The sequence below is a fragment of the Corticium candelabrum genome, chromosome 22 (assembly GCF_963422355.1).
Source record: "Corticium candelabrum chromosome 22, ooCorCand1.1, whole genome shotgun sequence".
Taxonomy (NCBI): Eukaryota; Metazoa; Porifera; class Homoscleromorpha; order Homosclerophorida; family Plakinidae; genus Corticium; species Corticium candelabrum.
The window spans coordinates 859,825-877,700 of record NC_085106.1 but is presented as its reverse complement, the minus strand read 5'-3'; the positions used below and the strand labels follow the sequence as shown (position 1 = coordinate 877,700).

The 17,876-nt window shown below is 40.8% G+C and overlaps 3 protein-coding genes across 5 annotated transcripts in view; 1 reads left to right on the top strand and 2 right to left on the bottom strand.

Moving 5' to 3' along the window:
- Positions 1-5,306, top strand: part of LOC134197307 (anaphase-promoting complex subunit 7-like) — an 8,759-nt gene extending 3,453 nt beyond the window's left edge. Inside the window, exons 5-18 of one of the 2 annotated variants that reach the window (XM_062666601.1) lie at positions 739-846; positions 906-958; positions 1,191-1,225; positions 1,435-1,524; positions 1,600-1,688; positions 2,849-2,963; positions 3,034-3,079; positions 3,140-3,235; positions 4,037-4,137; positions 4,212-4,372; positions 4,510-4,635; positions 4,909-4,996; positions 5,058-5,110; positions 5,167-5,306. In XM_062666601.1, the coding sequence (XP_062522585.1) occupies positions 739-846; positions 906-958; positions 1,191-1,225; positions 1,435-1,524; positions 1,600-1,688; positions 2,849-2,963; positions 3,034-3,079; positions 3,140-3,235; positions 4,037-4,137; positions 4,212-4,372; positions 4,510-4,635; positions 4,909-4,996; positions 5,058-5,102 (1,153 nt within the window). In that variant the 3' untranslated portion in view covers positions 5,103-5,110; positions 5,167-5,306. Of the gene's footprint in view, positions 1-738; positions 847-905; positions 959-1,190; positions 1,226-1,434; positions 1,525-1,599; positions 1,689-2,821; positions 2,964-3,033; positions 3,080-3,139; positions 3,236-4,036; positions 4,138-4,211; positions 4,373-4,509; positions 4,636-4,908; positions 4,997-5,057; positions 5,111-5,166 lie in introns of both variants that reach the window. The other variant, XM_062666600.1, reaches the window with a different exon arrangement.
- Positions 4,989-12,710, bottom strand: LOC134197306 (DNA replication licensing factor mcm2-like). Of its 2 annotated transcripts, XM_062666598.1 has the most exons (18): positions 12,656-12,710; positions 12,233-12,593; positions 11,629-11,729; positions 11,390-11,564; positions 11,214-11,323; positions 10,655-10,764; positions 10,389-10,596; positions 9,576-9,710; positions 9,324-9,515; positions 7,838-7,931; positions 7,519-7,769; positions 7,287-7,451; positions 6,765-6,839; positions 6,620-6,703; positions 6,198-6,347; positions 5,950-6,132; positions 5,281-5,436; positions 4,989-5,214 (listed from the first exon to the last, which is right to left on the bottom strand). In XM_062666598.1, exons 1-18 carry the CDS (start codon positions 12,659-12,661, stop codon positions 5,104-5,106), a joined length of 2,667 nt encoding a protein of 888 aa, XP_062522582.1. In that variant the 5' UTR covers positions 12,662-12,710; the 3' UTR covers positions 4,989-5,103. The 2 variants fall into 2 exon arrangements, with proteins under 2 accessions (XP_062522582.1, XP_062522583.1); XM_062666599.1 differs by lacking the exon at positions 10,655-10,764 and having other exon boundaries at positions 10,389-10,466.
- On the bottom strand, positions 7,958-9,297 carry LOC134197308 (NADH-ubiquinone oxidoreductase chain 5-like). Its single transcript, XM_062666602.1, has one exon. The coding sequence runs from the start codon at positions 8,973-8,975 to the stop codon at positions 8,049-8,051; it is 927 nt and encodes a 308-aa protein (XP_062522586.1). The 5' UTR covers positions 8,976-9,297; the 3' UTR covers positions 7,958-8,048.
- Positions 12,711-17,876: the final 5,166 nt, after the last annotated feature.

The following is a 17,876-nucleotide window of genomic DNA, read 5'->3' as shown; positions in this document are numbered from 1 at the left end:
TGTTTTGTGTTTGTCTGTCTGTGTGTTTTCGTGTGTGTCTGTGTGTCTTGTGTCTGTCTGTCTGTCTGTCTGTCTGTCTGTCTATGGGTTTTTGTGTTTGTCTGTCTGTGTGTTTTGTGTGTCTGTGTGTCTGTGTGTCTGTCTGTCTGTGTGTGTGTTTTGTAGTTGTCTGTTTGTGTGTTCGTCTATCTGTTTGTGTCCATGTTTGTCCGTTTGTCTTCCTGTTTGTCCGTTTGTCTTTCTGTTTGTCCGTTTGTCTTCCTGTTTATTTGTTTATTACTGCTTCTCTCTATGTGTCTTTTCTTGCACCGTGTTTCACGTTGTTCCACACAGAGTCAACCATCAACTCTCCAACACCATTTTGCTCGGAAGGATGACGCGGCGGAAAGGAGTCTCGCTACGCGAGACTAACCTCACAGAACATCAACTGTAGTGGCAGTACAAATTGCAAACAAAATCTGCCCGATCAGTCTCATAGCCACACACACACACACACACACACACACACACACACACACACACACACACACACACACTGACACATACACATCATCATCATCATCATCATATCATCTCATACACACAACTCTTGACTGTCTCTATCAACTGGTGTCTGTTACATCACTTTGCACTTTACTGACTCATTAAAACAGTCATCTTTCTTTTTTGTATTGGATTGAGGGTCTCTTTCTTGCTTGTTGTGTCTGACATGTAAGGTAACTTTGTGAATGGTTACAGACGATGTCCGTTGGCGTTAGAAGCAATCAACGGTTTGCTTCGTGCTGGAGTGAAGTCGGCTGAGATTTTATTGCTTATTCCTTCAGAAATATTGAGCAGATATTGTTGGTAAACTAGGGATATGTTGTGTGTGGTCGATGTCTGATTTGTTGTGCTGTTGTGTGTAGGCTATCTGTGTGGATTGACGCAAGAGAAAAGATGGAAAAATTCTATTTTAAAGGTTGGTCGTTTGCTGATGTGTGTGTGTGTGTGTGTGTGTGTGTGTGTGTGTGTGTGTGTGTGTGTGTCAGTGTGTGTGTGTGTGTGTGTGTGTGTGTGTGTCAGTGTGTGTGTGTGTGTGTGTGTGTGTGTGTGTGTGTGTGTGTGTGTGTGTGTGTGTGTGTGTGTGTGTGTGTGTACATTACATGTCATCATGTCTCATGCTATAATCTCACTGCTTGTCAATTGTATAGATGCTGTCACTGTTCTACAGTCTCTCACAGACAAGGTATGTACACTACACAAGTTACTTTGTGTGTGTGTGTGTGTGTGTGTGTGTGTGTGTGTGTGTGTGTGTGTGTGTGCATGTGTGTGGACGTGTGCACATGCGTGTCTTTACTTTATTTGTTTGTTTATCTAACTTTATGTCTGTTTATGCGTTTGTACGTCAGGTCAGGTGTATCTCTTTCTTTACAATTTCTTTATGTTTATTTACAGTCAGTTGAATCATCAGAATTGCTCGCTGAACTTGCATATAGTCAATGGATGGCGGGACAGTTGGACGATGCGAGAAAATCATTTCGTAGGGTAAACGCATTTGTTGCTATTGTTTAGTAACTGACGATAAGAAAGTTGCATTATTGTTGTTTGTTGGTGATTTAGGCTCGATGTTTAAACACATTTGTCATTAGTCATATGGATTCGTATGCACATCTATTGTTCATTGACAACAATCAAACGGAGCTAGAGAAGTTTGTACTGTGTTTGTCTGTTGTTTGTCTGCTTGTTGTCTGTTTGTCTGTCTGTCTGTATGTCTGTCAATCTGTCTGTCTGTATGTCTGTCTGTATGTCTGTCAGCATGTCTGTCTGTCTGCCTGTCTGTCTGTCTGTCAATCTGTCTGTATGTCTGTCAGCATGTCTGTCTGTCTGTCTGTCTGTCTGTCTGTCTGTCTGTCTGTCTGTCTGTCTGTCTGTCTGTCAAATAATCATATATTTTTGTACATCAAAGCTAATAGATGTGAAACTAAAGTAACAGTGTCACAACTACAACAACAGATTACACAAATACATAACAAGTAGAACTACAAACAAAAGGCTAGACTCTACAGCTAAGTACAAGGTAAGCAAGTCAGAAGAAATGATAACATCAGAATCCAAAGAAGATCAAGAGATGATGACGACAGAATCTGGAGAAGACGCACTAGGCCACAAGGGCAAGGTAAGGCTGTGATAATCCCAGACACGGAAGCCACAAGAGTAAAGACAGAACACAAACTCGATCACAACGAAGGAACATAAGCCACAAGAACAACAAACGATGAAAAACAACTCAACAAAGTCGTTCATTCCAGAAACGGGGACCGAATACAACTGAATAGGACTGACGCAACTGATGAAAGTGGAAATAACCGCTGACGTCAAAAAGAATCCTGAATAAAGTCTCCTCTTTTGTTGATGACTTCGACTTTGCAGAAACCATAGGTTGCAAGCACCGCTTCCATTCATCTGTTTGTCTGTCTGTGTGTGTGTCTGTCAATCTGTCTGTCTGTTTGTGTGTGTGTCTGTCAATCTGTCTGTCTGTGTGTCTGTCTGTCTGTGTGTCTGTCTGTCTGTCTGTCTGTCTGTCTGTCCATTTGTCTGTCTGTCTGTCTATCTGTCTGTCCATGTGTCTATCTGTCTGTCTGTCTATATATCTGTCCGTTTGTCTATCTGTCTGTCTATCCGTTTGTCTGTCTGTCTGTCTATCTATCTGTCCGTTTATCTATCTGTCTGTCTATCCGTTTGTCTGTCTATCTGTCTATCTGTCTCTGTCTGTCTGTCTGTTAATCTGTCTGTCTGTTTGTCTGTCTGTCCGTTTGTCTATCTGTCTGTCTGTCTGTCATAGTCTACATAACAAGATCAATCATTACAGTCTCGCCACATCACTACAGCAGTCTAGTCAACAACACTGTGAATCATGGATTGCCATCTCATATCTCAGCTACCTAACAGACAAGAAGACTCGAGCTCTCTATTTCTCTCAGAAGGCACGCTCACATCACTCCCACCAATGCCCATAATTCCATCACAATATATTATGTCTCTTGTATAACTCAGGCTTGCTCCCTCGATGACACCAACGTGGAGGCCATCATTCTCAGTGGTTTGTTGCTTGTGTTTTGTGCTTGTTGAGGCTGAGTGGCAGATTGGTGTGGTGTTGTAGGGTTCCTTCTGTATAAGTTTAATAAACCACAAGAAGGCGTGTTGCAGTACAGACAAGCTGTGATGCTCTCGCCCGGTCATTTTTATGCCAATGAAGGTATGAGTTTTGACAGGCTAATTGCCAGTCTGTCTGTCTGCTTGTGTCTGTTTGTCTGTCTGTCTGTGTGTTTGTTTGTCTGTCTGTTTGTGTTTTGTTTGTCTGTTTGCTTCTGTCTGTCTGTTTGTTTGTCCGTCTGTCAGTCAGGCTGTCTATCTGTTTGTCTGTCTGTTTGTTTGTCTGTTTATTCGTTTGTCTGTCTGTTTGTTTGTTTGTCTGTCTGTCTATTCGTTTGTCTGTCTGTTTGTTTGTTTGTCTCTCTGTCTGTTTGTTTGTCTGACTGTCTGTTTGTTTGTCTCTCTCTCTCTGTTTGTTGGTTTGTCTGTCTGTTTGTTTGTCAGTCAGTCTGTTTTTTGTCTGTCTGTCTCTCTGTCTGTTTGTTGGTTTGTCTGTCTGTTTGTTTGTCTGGCTGTCTCTCTGTGTGTTTGTTTGTTTGTCTGTCGGTTTGTTTGTCCGTCTGTCAGTGTCTGTCTGTTTGTCAGTCTGTCTGTTTATCTGTTTGTGTGTCTGTCTGTTTGTCTGACTGTTTGTTTTCCGTCTCTCTCTGTCTGTTTGTGTTTGTTTGTCTGACTGTCTCTCTCTCTGTCTGTTTGTTTGTCAGTCAGTCTGTTTGTTTGTTTGTTTGGCTGTCTCTGTGTTTGTTCGTTTGTCTGTCTGTTTGTGTGTTTGTTTGTCTGCCTGTCTGTTTGTGTGTTTGTCAGTCAGTCTGTCAGTCAGTCTGTTTGTGTGTTTGTTTGTCTGTCTTCAATCTTTCTGACTGTTTTACCCACATCTCTATATCATCTAATCTCCATTTCTTAGGTCTAGTTCTCTGCCTTGTTGAATGTCCACAGAAATGGTCAGCTGAGCTTACTGTCCAGACGTTGCTCAAAACAGTTGGCTACTCAGCAAGAGCTTACGTAGTAAATACACCCTCCAACACATTAAATCAAAATATGTTTAAATACCCACATAATCACATGTTTGTGTTTTCTAGTTGTGGGGCATTGCAATCTCTAACGACGATGAGGCAAACAGAAAGAGAAAGCGGGAGATGTTCATGAAGGCTATTTCAATGGATGCCACGTTGTCTCGCGCTCATCTGTTATTGGCAGAATCGTTCAGGGACAGTCAACAGTGTGATAGAGCCATTAAGACGTGTGTGTGTGTGTGTGTGTGTGTGTGTGTGTGGTGTGTGTTTGTGTGTGTGTGTGTGTGTGTGTGTGTGTGTGTGTGTGTGTGTGTGTGTGTGTGTGTGTGTGTGCACCCGCATTTTAGTGTTTTGTGTGTTTTAGTTTGGAAGCTGGTTTGTCTCAGGTTGAAGTTGGTCAGGTTACATCTTTACTAATTGCATTAGCAGAGATACTGCAATTAGTGGGGAGACCTGAAGATGCAATGGAACAATATAAATCAGCCCTCAGGTCAGTGTAATGGATGGTTTTACTTGTACTACACACACACACACACACACACACACACACACACACACACACACACACACACGACATACACATAGACAGACAGACAGACAAACAGACATACAGACAGACAGACAAACAGACAGACAGGGAGAGAGAAAAAGACAGACAGACCAACAGACAGACAGACCAACAGACAGACGGACAAACAGACAGACAAACAGACAGACGGACAAACAGACTATAATAATTTATAACTAACCATTTCATATTCAGATTAAACCCTAACTGCGATCAAGCTCTACACGGCCTACGAGAGGTCGAAGCAAGGATCACCGATTACGAGCCTCTCACCGATTTCACAGTAAACCCTACAACATTCCAACCCTGATCTATATTAACCACCTTCATCTCCCTCTCACCAGGGCGAATACGAGTTCGATCCGCAAGCAACAGACACCGAAATCTAAACTACAAAGTCTGCACAATCATCCTCCGTTTTCGGTCGTAGACGTAACGATTTGTCTTGAACAGTTGACTCTCGTAGAACGAAGCGATGCTGTGGACGTCCATCTGTTTAGCCTGCAAGAGAACAAACATAGAGATTGTGGTTTGCTATTTGGGTTGACGGGTTGATTGGTGGTTTACTCTGTCTGTAAAGTCGGATTCTTGCACTTCGACGATGTCGAGTTCGCCTCCAAATCTGCTGCGTTGATACATCACCTGGTCTTGTACCAGTTGCTTTAGAATGAATAGTAGGAGCTCGTCGTTGTCACGACGATATGTTAAGTAACGACCGAATGCCTGCAAGAATACAAATAATGGTCAGTCAATTAAAATTTACCCATTAATTAATTAATTAACCTGATGCTATCTAAACCAGTTTATATAAAAAAAAATTGAATATTGTAATTGATATCAATATACAAAGTTGGGGATTTCATTGATATTAAGCATTTTAGGTCAATTAATTTCAAATTGATGATTGAATTAATATTAATGTTTCAAGTTGAATTTAAATTAATAAAAAGTAATTATAGTTGTTAAAATTATTTATTAAATTTGTTTAAAAATTATTAATATAAATAATATCAATAGTATTTATTAATATTAAATATTACCAATTGAATCTTAAGATTGATTAATTTTAAACAGGATGATGAAATTAATATTAATATTTCAAGTTGATTTAAATTATTACAAAATAATTAATTAAAATTATTTATTATTAAGAATTAATAAATAACAATATTAATAATACTTAGTAATATTAAATAGTACCAATTGGATCTCAGAGTGAATTTATTTAACGCGAACCTTTCTCATGTTTCTCATCACTGCGTATTTCTGAGTGTCGATGAAACTCTCCAGGACGACACGGATGGCCATGTTCACGTCGTCGTCCAACACAAACTCTCTCAAGTGCATCTTTGCGTGCGCTTCCGCCAATCGAATGACACTCTCAATATGACGCACGGTGATAGGAACACTACCAGTGGCCTACACATCAGCACACCAATACATTACAATGCGTGGGCGTGGCAGTCAGATAAAGCACGACTGACCATTGATTCCCTTCGTAGTTGTGCGTAGAGTTGAGCTACTTTGTCCTGATCCATTCTGTGTAACTTGGGATGGACTTTTTCCTTTGCGTATATTATGTATTTCTTCAGCAAATCTTGAGGAATCCTGTTCTCATCGGCAGATAAGGACTCCTAAATAACACATTAATATTAATACCACATTAATATTAATAACACATTAATATTATATACTAATATATTAATTAATATTTATTTTTTATTTATTATATAGTAAAAAATTGGTATTAATTAGTAAACACTAAAATAATTGATATTAATTAACAATAAAAATAATTAAATCAATTAATTTAAGTAATCACAAGCAAGTACAGTGACTTTCACTAACAGCGAGGACATCAACTACTAGTGTGTGATCTTTATGTGTGTTGTGGAGTATATCTTACATCAAGCTGTTCATAGTCACCACTTGTAGCTGCTGGGTGGTGACGAACGTGGCTGTTCACAACGAACCGGGCTAATCGCTCGTCCTAAAGACGGAGAGAATAGATAGTGATGATAATGAAGCAAAGATGTGTGTGATGTCTGTACCTCGACGGCATCCACTGTGTCTCTGACAACACAGAGAACATCGAAACGAGATAGAATTGGTTCGGTGAGATCAACCTAAAGTCATAAGGTGCATTCAATTAGAATACAATGGCGGAGCAAGAACATCACCAAATGTATTGAGAGATGCATCCCTCCAATACAATAGTCTAGTGTACTAGTGTATTGTGAGATGCATCCCTCCAATACAATAGTCTAGTGTATTGTGAGATGCATCCCTCCAATACAATAGTCTAATGTATTGTGAGATGCATCCCTCCAATACAATAGTCTAGTGTATTGTGAGATGCATCCCTCTAATACAATAGTCTAGTGTATTGTGAAATGCATCCCTCCAATACAACAGTCTAGTGTATTGTAAGATTCATCCCTCCAATACAATAGTCTAATGTATTGTGAGATGCATCCCTCCAATACAATAGTCTAATGTATTATGAAATGCATCCCTCTAATACAATACTCTCATGTATTGTGAGAAGCATCCCTCCAATACAACAGTCTTACATTATCAGCAAACGTCATCGTCGGATCATATCGTCCTCCAATCGGATTCGCAGCTGCTAAGATCGAACAACGAGCTTGAAGAGACGTCACAATGCCCGCCTTAGATATCGAGATACTCTGCTGCTCCATCGCTTCATGAATACTCGTCCTATCTTGATCATTCATCTAACCCACCACCAACACATCAACCAACCAACCAACACTCACCCCTACAAGCAACTGAGTAACAAACCTTATCAAACTCATCAATCAAACAGACTCCCTTATCAGCAAGAACCAAAGCTCCAGCTTCAAGCGTCCACTCCCTCGTCACCGGACTTCGTTGTACGAATGCTGTGAGACCAACAGCGGACGCTCCTTGCCCGGTGGTGAATACAGCACGAGGCGCAGTCTTCTCCACGTATTTCAGAAATTGAGACTTGGCAGTGCCGGGATCGCCACACAACAAAACGTTGATATCACCACGTAATTGATGTTTCCCGCCTGATAATGAGACACACAAGTGACATACGTGAAGATGTGGAGTGACAACTTGATGTGTGGAACTGTACCTGGGTCCTTGGCTTCTCCTCCGAACAGAGCGAGAGCGAGAGCTCGCTTGATGTCGTTGTGGGCATAAATTGATGGAGCAATGCTAGCAACAATCTGCAGTAACACAACAGCCCGAAAAAATGAGAGGCAAATGGATGGATGGACAGACAAAAAACATACACAATTAGCAGGATGTGACGATGCATAGTAGGACGGATACAGGAAGGTAGGCTACTGACTGATTGAATGATGGACGTGTACATGACAGGCAAACAGTATGAGTGACAGGCAAAAAAATGGACGAAGATAAGCAGATGGACGTACATGCATACATATGTACAGATGACAAGTGACATGCATGGACAAACAAATAGACAGGCAAACAGACGGAGAAATGCAAGGATACACAAAATGATAGACAGACAAACAGACAGACAGGCAGATGATAGAAAACCAAACAGACAGACAAACACACAGACAAACATACATACATACAGACACACACGGACAGACAAACATACAGACACACAGACAGACAAATATACATGTTACATACATACATACATACATACAATACATACCAACAGACGGACAGACAAACATACATACAAACAGACATACAGATCGCAGACAGACAAACATACTTGCATACAGACAAACAGACATAGACATACAGACAGACAAACATACATACAGACAGACAGACAAACAGACAGAAAAATAGACACATGGACAGAAAACATACAGACAGACAAACACACAGACAGACAAACACACAGACAGACAAATAGCCACATGGACAGACAAACACACACACAAACAGACAAACACACAGACAGACAAATAGACACATTGACGGACAAACATACATACATACAGACAGACAAACACACAGACATACAAATAGACACATGGACAGAAAACAGATAGACAGACAGACAAGCACACAAACGGACAAATAGACACATGGACAGACAAACATACATACATACATACCGACAAACACACAGACAGACTAATAGACACATGGACAGACAAACAAACATACAAACAGACAAACACACAGACAGACAAATAGACACATGGACAGACAAACATACAGACAGACAAACACACAGACAGACTAATAGACACATGGACAGACAAACATACATACATACCGAAAAACACACAGACAGACTAATAGACACATGGACAGACAAACATACATACATACAAACAGACAAACACAGACAAATAGACACACGGACAGACAAACATACATACCGACAAACACACAGACTGACTAATAGACACATGAACAGACAAACATACATACATACAAACAAACAAACACACAGACAGACAAATAGACACACAGACAGACAAACATACATACATACATACCGACAAACACACAGACAGACTAATAGACACATGGACAGACAAACAAACATACATACAAACACACAGACAGACAAATAGACACATGGACAGACAAACATACATACAGACAGACATCCCAACCCTGTCTGCAATTCGTTCGTCTTTAGACAATGCAATGATCTTCCTATGGTCGTCATCAGTCAGACTGCTGACCGCGAGTTTATCGTCTCTCTTGCTCACATAATTAGCTTCAATCACCGTTGCAAACACCGGAAATCCGTTTGCTGTATTCAGAGAACCATCATAGTTATTACTATACACACCTGTCAATTCCTAACACAAAAATAAATTATAATTATATGTATTGAAATCAATGATATAATGTTGACAGACGATTTCATCCCCTGGTTTGCAGCAGTCGACCAGGTCGGCCAATAGAATGGCGTCCTTGGAGCGAGGCAGACGGCCGGCAGAGATTTTGCCGGGACTTTCCTGGATGGTTACCCGCTGGTAGTTTTGATACAATGTCTGAATAGATGTTTGATTAGTAGAGGTAAATGGTGGGTGGGTGGGTGGGTGAGTGGGTGCGTGTGCTGCAGTATCAGTCTCATTATCTGTATGCTGTATGTGTTAGCAATTATTTGTTTTCAAGCTATGCTGCTGCATTTGTCTGTCTGTCTGTCTGTCTATCTCGTGTGTGTGTGTGTGTGTGTGTGTGTGTGTGTGTGTGTGTTTGTCAATCTGTCCATCTCTCTGTCTGTCTGTGTGTGTCTGTCAATCCGTCTGTATGTCTGTCTGTCTGTTTATCTGCTGGCTTGCCTCGTGTGTGTGCTCGCGCGTGTGTGTGTCCGTCTGTCTGTATATCTGTCTGTCTGTCTGTGTGTCCGTCAATCTGTCTGTCTCTCTGTCTGTCTATGTGTCTGTCTGTCTATCTGCTGGCTTGCCTCTGTGTGCACACGTGTGTGTGTGTGTGAATCTGTCCGTCTGTCTGTCAATCTGTCTGTCTATGTGTCTGTCTGTCTATCTGCCGGGTTGCCTGTGTGTGTGTGTGTGTGTGTGTGTGTGTGTGTGTGTGTGTGTGTGTGTGTGTGTGTGTGAACATGGTGCATGTGTGCACACGTGTACATAGCCAGCTGTTTGTCTGCCTAACAGCATGCTCCTACATGTCCTCTTGTCATGTGTCTCTGCCTTAAATGCCATTTCTACCTGTTCCATGTTGATTTCAAATGGTCCATTAGATTGACACTCCGGACATGATCCTGGCTTGATTTCTTGGTTTTGACTCTGATAGAATGGTCCGAGAATGAACCCGCACTTCGGACAGTCAAACTTGATCATATTGAGTTGTGGCAGCACGCCTGTCGTCATGGTGATGACTCCACCAGTCCTGATCAATTGATTAAGATGGAGTTGCCTACAATAAATAAATTATTGTAAATTATTGTAAATTATTGGTTGATTTCAATCGTTACCGGAGTGAACGTAGGTCTTCCATTAGGGGGAGTTCAGCAATTCGAACATACACGTGGTTGTGGATACGAGAATAATTGGGATAGAGACCAAGAACGACTTCCCATGCAGCCTGAAATTTGAAATACTATAACGTGGTGTGTATGTGATGCATGTGTGTGTGTGTGTGTGTGTGTGTGTGTGTGTGTGTGTGGTGTGTGTGTGCATGTGTGTGTGTTTGTTGGTTGTGTGTGTGTGTGTGTGTGTGTGTGTGTGTGTGTGTGCGTGTACTCGCATGTGTGCGTGTGTGTGCGTGTACTCACATGTGTGTGTGTGTGTGTGTGTGTGTGTGTGTGTGTGTGTGTGTGTGTGTGTGTGTGGTGTGCATGTGTGTGTGTGCATGTGTGTGTTTGTTGTTTGTGTTTGTGTGTGTGCTTGTGTGTGTTTGTTGTTTGTGTTTGTGTGTGTGTGTTTGTTGTTTGTGTGTGTGTGTGTGTGTGTGTGTGTGTACTCGCATGTGTGTGTGTGTGTGTGTGTGTGTGTGTACGCACATCATACCCTAATCACCAGCAACGCAATTACCTCATCAAATATCTTCAACATTTCAGTTGGAGCTTCGGGAAGAAAATAAGCAATCACTTGATATTCAGTAGCCAACACGTTATAATCCACAACCAAACTCTGCTTATTGCCTACATCAACACAAACACACTTTCACCCAACATTGAAACAACAACCAACCACAACACACGACGTACTCTCAACCATCTGACGGATCTTCTCTCGATATACACTCTGTCCATTGCTGTCAACAAACGTTCGGAGAAAAAGCTTGAAACGAGACTTCACTTCGAGTCGAGGTCCTGCAAGTGACACCCACTCGCGTACAGAGTGACCCTTCATGTCTTCGAGGTTCTCGATTACTTCTGGAAGCTACAGAGCAGACAAACGTGATGAGAAACAACAGACATAAAACATTGGGTCGTCTTTGTGTTACCTCTTCTTCATCGTCGAGTGTAAAGTCTTTGTCTCTGTCGTCTCTTCCTGCTATCCTTCGTCTTCGTGTTGGAGGCTCAAGATCTTCGTCTTCACTCTCATCTGCCGCACAAATTTTTTGCAACTTATTTATATCAATAAGATAGTGTGTAATTTGATATAAGTTGCTACCTAAGTAATTTGAATATAAATTAATTGATATCAATAAATTTAAAACATAACATATTTATATCAATTATTATGATATCATTATAATTATTAAATCAATTAATTTAAAATTAATATTAATATCAATATATAGTATAATCAATATAATGATTAATTAATTATCACACTACAGTATATACAATCATTATATTATAATCAATCATTATTTAAATTAAATTATTAAGTAATGATATTAATATCAAGTCACTATAATTATCACACTACAGTGTATACAATCATATACAATCAATAATTATTTATTCACATAATATTATTAACCAACACAAGTTACAATCAATTACCATACAATACAATCATCACACTACAACCAATAACTAATTTATTTAATTATTAACTAACAACATTAATATCAATAAATCAAATTTTTTCTACAATACCATAAAGTAATCCTCTCCTCATTCTTCCCTGTGCAGCTCTCTCAGCTCTATCTCTCCTCCTCATCTCAATCTCCGCTTCCCTTCTCGCTCCAGGCGACAAACTGAAATCTCCCGCCCTGCTGTCCATCCCTTCTGACTCATAAACATCTAACTCAGGAATTGCTCGGTAGTCGCGCTCCATTGCCTCTCCAAACAGTTCCTCTCCCTCTTGTTCGTCTATTCTCGTCGTCTCCTCCTCGTTCTCGTTCTCGTCTCCCAGTAATTCGTCTGTTTCGTTTTGAAATGGCGGCAGGTCGCCACCTGACGGGCTGCTCGGCATGTCCATACCGCCGCTCGACGCGAACGGACTCGATGCGTTATCCTAGATGACAAGTAGACGAACGATTAGACGAGAAGAGAAGTTTGGGAGGTAGTTGTGCTTACCGCCATCCTGGAGTTGAGCGTTTCGCGCGTTTCTGTAGTGTAATGACCATATAAAGTTAATACGGGACCTTTACCAACCTTCCCGTATATGTAATATACATTAACTTTTTGCGATTGTAATTAGGTAATAATATTTCGGGTTATTAGTCAATGCATGTGCATGTGTAGAAACTGTCACCTAGACAACAATCATTACAGTACACAACTTACTTTCAGACCGAATATTAATTAACTAATTTAATTAATGTGCCCTTTGTCAATCAATTAAATCAATCAATTTAATCAATTTACTTTAAATTATGGCTTTCTAAATGCCATCGTTAACGACGTTACATCGGGATGGTCTAAATTAAAATAAATTTCAAATCAAAATTTGCGTGTATAGGTAGATCTATACATGTATCTAGAGGGTCTCAGTATTTACCCAGGCCGTGGTGTTTTCCACCTAGGCAGGCGTTTGTTGTTTACCGTATATTCTGTTGTCATGACAGCTATAAGAGCTTCTAGATCTAGAGTTATCGGTGTAATCTACGAGACTAGACAAGCGCTACGGTTGGCTCTGCTAATTCATTGCGCAACGAGACAAAACACATACTTTCACTTTCCGTGTTTCACCTTCTAGAGTCATTCGTTATTTAGATTAATTGATCGCTATTGTGCTAGTGCTTGAAGAAAGACTCGAGATGTGTGGCAGGATGCAGGCATTTCTAGATACAGTATTTACTACTTCCAGTGGTTGCAGTAGCTGTAGGAGCTGGCTTCTTGCTGGTCACTGGTTCGCTATCACCGATCTGTATAGCTACAAGAACTGTACCACAGACAGATTAGAGGGTATGTGCTACTGCGGTCATCTGAACGAGTCGTGGAGTTGCGTAGAGCACGACACCGCGTTGCCCAAAAAATATAACGAAAGTTATTGGTGGCAAGGGAAGAATGCTGGAAACGTAACTAATAGTGGAAAGCGACCGAAGATGTACTCTGCTTGGTGTGCGGCCTTGGAGAGTCTACTGACAGTCCTAATGATTTGGATGTCGGTGCTAAGAGTACAGAACGCGTGGTCACCTCCACAACCGGGAACAGAACACGCGGTATACAGGACAATCCAGAAAACGAAAGAACTGGTTTTCCAGTGGCGGATCACTGGAGGATTTCTTTTGGGATCTTTTGCCCGTTTAGCGATTGTTTGAGTGATGATTGGTGCCTGCGGAACAGGAGCAACTCAAAGTGCAGTTCGAGTGGCATCTGGAGCCGCAAAAACAGCATTCATGTTCTCAGCAGGTGCACCTACACGTTTATACATTTTGTTTTGTACGATGTATATCTGTAGTGGCGTATTCAATTGAGATTTTTCCAATGTAACAGGGTGTTCTTGGCTAGAGACTTCCTCTTTCCTGAAAGCTTCGAATTTCCATCTGTACGGGGACTAATCTGTTCACGTGGACTATTCTGTTCATATTTGCTCCTATTCTGTTCACGGGGACTATCTTGTTCACTCAATTTGAACCCACCCTAGCGGGGACTATCCTGTTCGTGGGGGACTATTCTGTTTACAGCGACTATTCTGTTCAAGGCGACTATTCTGCATGTTCACACTAGCCATGCAGTGTCATGGCGACTATCCTGTTCACGGCAACTAGCCTATAGCTAGCCTGTTCACGGCGACTATCCTGCGACTATTCTGTTCACGGCGTCTACGACTGTTCTGTTCACAGCGTATGTCAACTTCTGTTCACGTGAACAGAAAGTCCCCGGGGACAGGATAATCTCCGCTGTAGCGGGGACTGTTCACAGCAATTATTCTATTTTACGGTGACTATATCCTGTTCACGGCGACTATAGTCTTGGAAATTAATTGAAGATTGAGACTGTGATCTAGCATTACCATTTTCCTCATACACAATGAACAAGAACACATTTTATAATATTTAAATTGTGTGCACGTGTGTGTGTGTGTGTGTGTGTGTGTGTGTGTGTGTGTGTGTGTGTGTGTGTTGTGTGTGTGTGTGTGAATTCTAAACGTACAGTTTGTCCTATATTCTATATTATACAGAAATTGCTTTGCATCGATCGATCTTAGACACAGATTCAAAAAAGTCTAGTGTTTTGAGAGTGGGGAGGTTGCATAGGCTATTGTTTGCCCATCAAAAAAGCACCAAAGGCAGATCGAAAGCAATTTTCGAACAAAATTGAAGACCGACAACCCTGAAGTGCCATCGGAGCTGTCCCAGTTTATTGCAGCCGCAGAGAAAGATGACCGGCTGCATTTTCAAAACGTAAAGCTGTCAGGCGTACAGCCAAACGTACTTAGTGCATATATGATGTCGAGATCACTTTACACCGAAGCTACTAAGTTAGCGCACGTTATACTGCAATGTCTACCGAAGAAGCTGTTTGCTGATTGCAACCTCGCTTGCATTGTGTCGAAAACGATCGATCAGAGGAAAGGAAAGAGAGAACGGGTTCTTGCCATAACGCTCCTTCTATCTAGATAGCTCTTTACATGAAAAAGCTTTTCGGCGATGCTAGTAGGCGACATCTCGGGTAGCTGAGAATTACCGCCGACGGTAATTGTGACAACCTATTTTGTACGCCATGCAGGCATGTCTAAGGCTAGATTAGAATTGCTCTACTGTCTGTTTCCCTTAGGTGTGAACTTGAAAATCATCAATATCTCCGCTGTTTTTTGGACTTTCGCGATGATCTCGGTATCGTTAGAAACCGCTAGGTCTGGCATTTCTGTTTATCAAATTATCTAAGCCTTTCCTACAAAGGAAGTGGAAGGATGATACTTTTGCATATCAAGGACAAATGGGTGGAGCAATGGTTATTATCTTGTAAGACCAATGGCCATTGTTCACGAATGGATCAGCAAGTAGCAACTGCAACCATTAAGATAATTGGTGTAACGTGGTCCAACTGGAACAGCTCTTAGTGCTCTAATGAGCACACCTGGTGTGACCTCTACTTCAATTACTCGCTTGCGATCGGAAGAGAAGGATCCGAGTTCGCATGTGAGGTAACGCAAGGCGCAAGATTGTAACGAGAAACCGAGTCTATGTTCTAAATCCTTCTTTACGCGTTGGCCGGGCGCCGTTGTGACAGAGACGTGATCGTGAGAAAGAAGAACAATGACAGAAAGTGACGCTCTAGCTAGACTACTACTAGTAGGCTCATCGGAAACCACGACACTGAAACCGGAAAACCGAAATCATCACAACGATCCTAGATAGACTCTAGTAACCAATTTTCCCGACTCTGTGCGACCTTTCCTTCGCCAGAGGACTGCAATTCTGTAGCTGCTCACTTGCTAGACAAAAAGTACATACCGCCCGCCTCACCTAGAACTGCAAGTATGTCAGGAAGATGAAATTAATTATTAAAAACTAATATAGCTATAGTCTGCTCGTTAGGAGAACGGGATGGTGGGCTATAGTAAGTATACAAGTAGACTGGTGTCTAACATTTTTTAGTCTAGTCAAGTTGGATGTGCTACTTTATGCTTGAGGGTTTTGCTCTCTAGCTGGCTCCATGATGCTTTGCCTCGTAGGGAATTGATTGACCAGATAGACTCTCAAGCCTATATATATATATATATATATATATATATATATATATATATATACATACAGTAAGATATGATCAATTAATGATCTTACTTTGAAAAATTTTATATGCCCATTAGTCTTGGTTTGTTGTATTAGTTTCTAGTATTTTGATTGGGGTTAATGGATTGCCGCCCTTTGCGGGGAAGAATAATGAAAACTTTAAGTTTTATCATTGCATATTTTGTATTATATATATATATATATATATATATATATATATATATATATACAGTACAAACAAACAACCAAACAAACAAACCCTCACATATGAATTTTGTCTTCTGTTAGAGTATTATTGCTGGTATGGTGACTACAGTGTTTAGACTTCAATTGCCAATAGTAGATAAGCACAATAGTATGTACATGTCATGCATTTATGTTAAATTTTGAAGCCGTCTACTTTATTTATTAATTTGTTGTTGTTAGTAGAATTTGTAGTTGTCTGGATATGAAAACTTGGGTATTACTATAGTTACCAAAATAGATGATTTAGTTAATGTTGTGATGATAATTATTATCAACATCATAATATGTTATCAACCAGTGTTTACAGTTTACAGTTTAGTGTGTTTAGTGTTTACAGTTTATGGTGTGGGGACAGAGCATGCTAACTACACACGCGCGCGCGCGCACACACACACACACACACACACACGCACGCACGCACACATCTATTGTAGTAGTATATATAGGTGGAGCAAAAATAGGTTACCGTTATGGTACAGGATGATTAGCATGCTATATGGCTGTTACCAACACAAGGGCAGATAGCCTCTGAGTGCTGGTAAAGTCAAGCCTTTCAGGATCACCCAAAAACATCCATTCTAGGAAGGCACAAATTTTGACACCAACTCGTTCACATCTGTTTCTCTCATTCTGCTGCTGTTCTGACTTTGCTGGAGTGGACTTCCAATCTTGTATGCAACATGTTCCTGCTAGTAGAAGTACTGATATTACAATAATTAGACAATGAAGAAAAATCTGGATTATTTTGTTGTACTGAAAGAGCTCCTTCTTTTGCATGTATACATAGCTGCCACACAATAGTGCTATTGTGATCGGCACTAATACACAGAATCCAGAGTAGATGTCTTTAATTGCTTTCCAAAAATTCTCTTTTTCGTTGTTTGTAGAGTCATCATCGCTGCCGTGGTTTGGATTGTTAGATCTGTCTGGGATGCTTGAAGTTTTTGTGTTGGTGCTGTCGTATTTATCCAAAGCAATGTGTGTAAACATTGCAAAAACTGAAAATATGTCCCCACTAGCAGAGAAGTAAAGATGGCTTGCAGGAATCTCCATGCTTGGTTTGAGACGACTTTCTCATTGCAAGGCTCGTGGAACATGTTGCATTGACTAATGTGTCAATCACCAGTAACAGACACATAGACGCAAAGAAGCCGTTTATCACTCTCATCCATGGAGGCATTAAAAACAACTTGTTCTTTCTACCAATGCAAAACTCCACTGCTAGGTATGCAGCTGTGGTAAAACACACAATTATTAATATTTGGTGTGACACTGTGTCCTAGGGCGCATTCAATTGGGGCTTTTTGGAAAAAGAAAAATGACAAACAAGAACAGAAAGCCAACGTAAATACAACAAGAAGTTGTTCAAA

Bases quoted from the DNA above. Each gene is read 5' to 3' on its own strand.
- LOC134197308 (XM_062666602.1), bottom strand. From the start codon at position 8,975: ATGTATGTATGTTTGTCTGTCCATGTGTCTATTAGTCTGTCTGTGTGT.
- LOC134197306 (XM_062666598.1), bottom strand. The intron at 11,730-12,232 runs GTATTGTAGAAA...TTTGTGCGGCAG, and splicing joins GAGGAGAGGATTACTTTATG to ATGAGAGTGAAGACGAAGAT. The intron at 5,215-5,280 runs GTAAACCACCAA...GTTCTCTTGCAG, and splicing joins AATCCGACTTTACAGACAGA to GCTAAACAGATGGACGTCCA.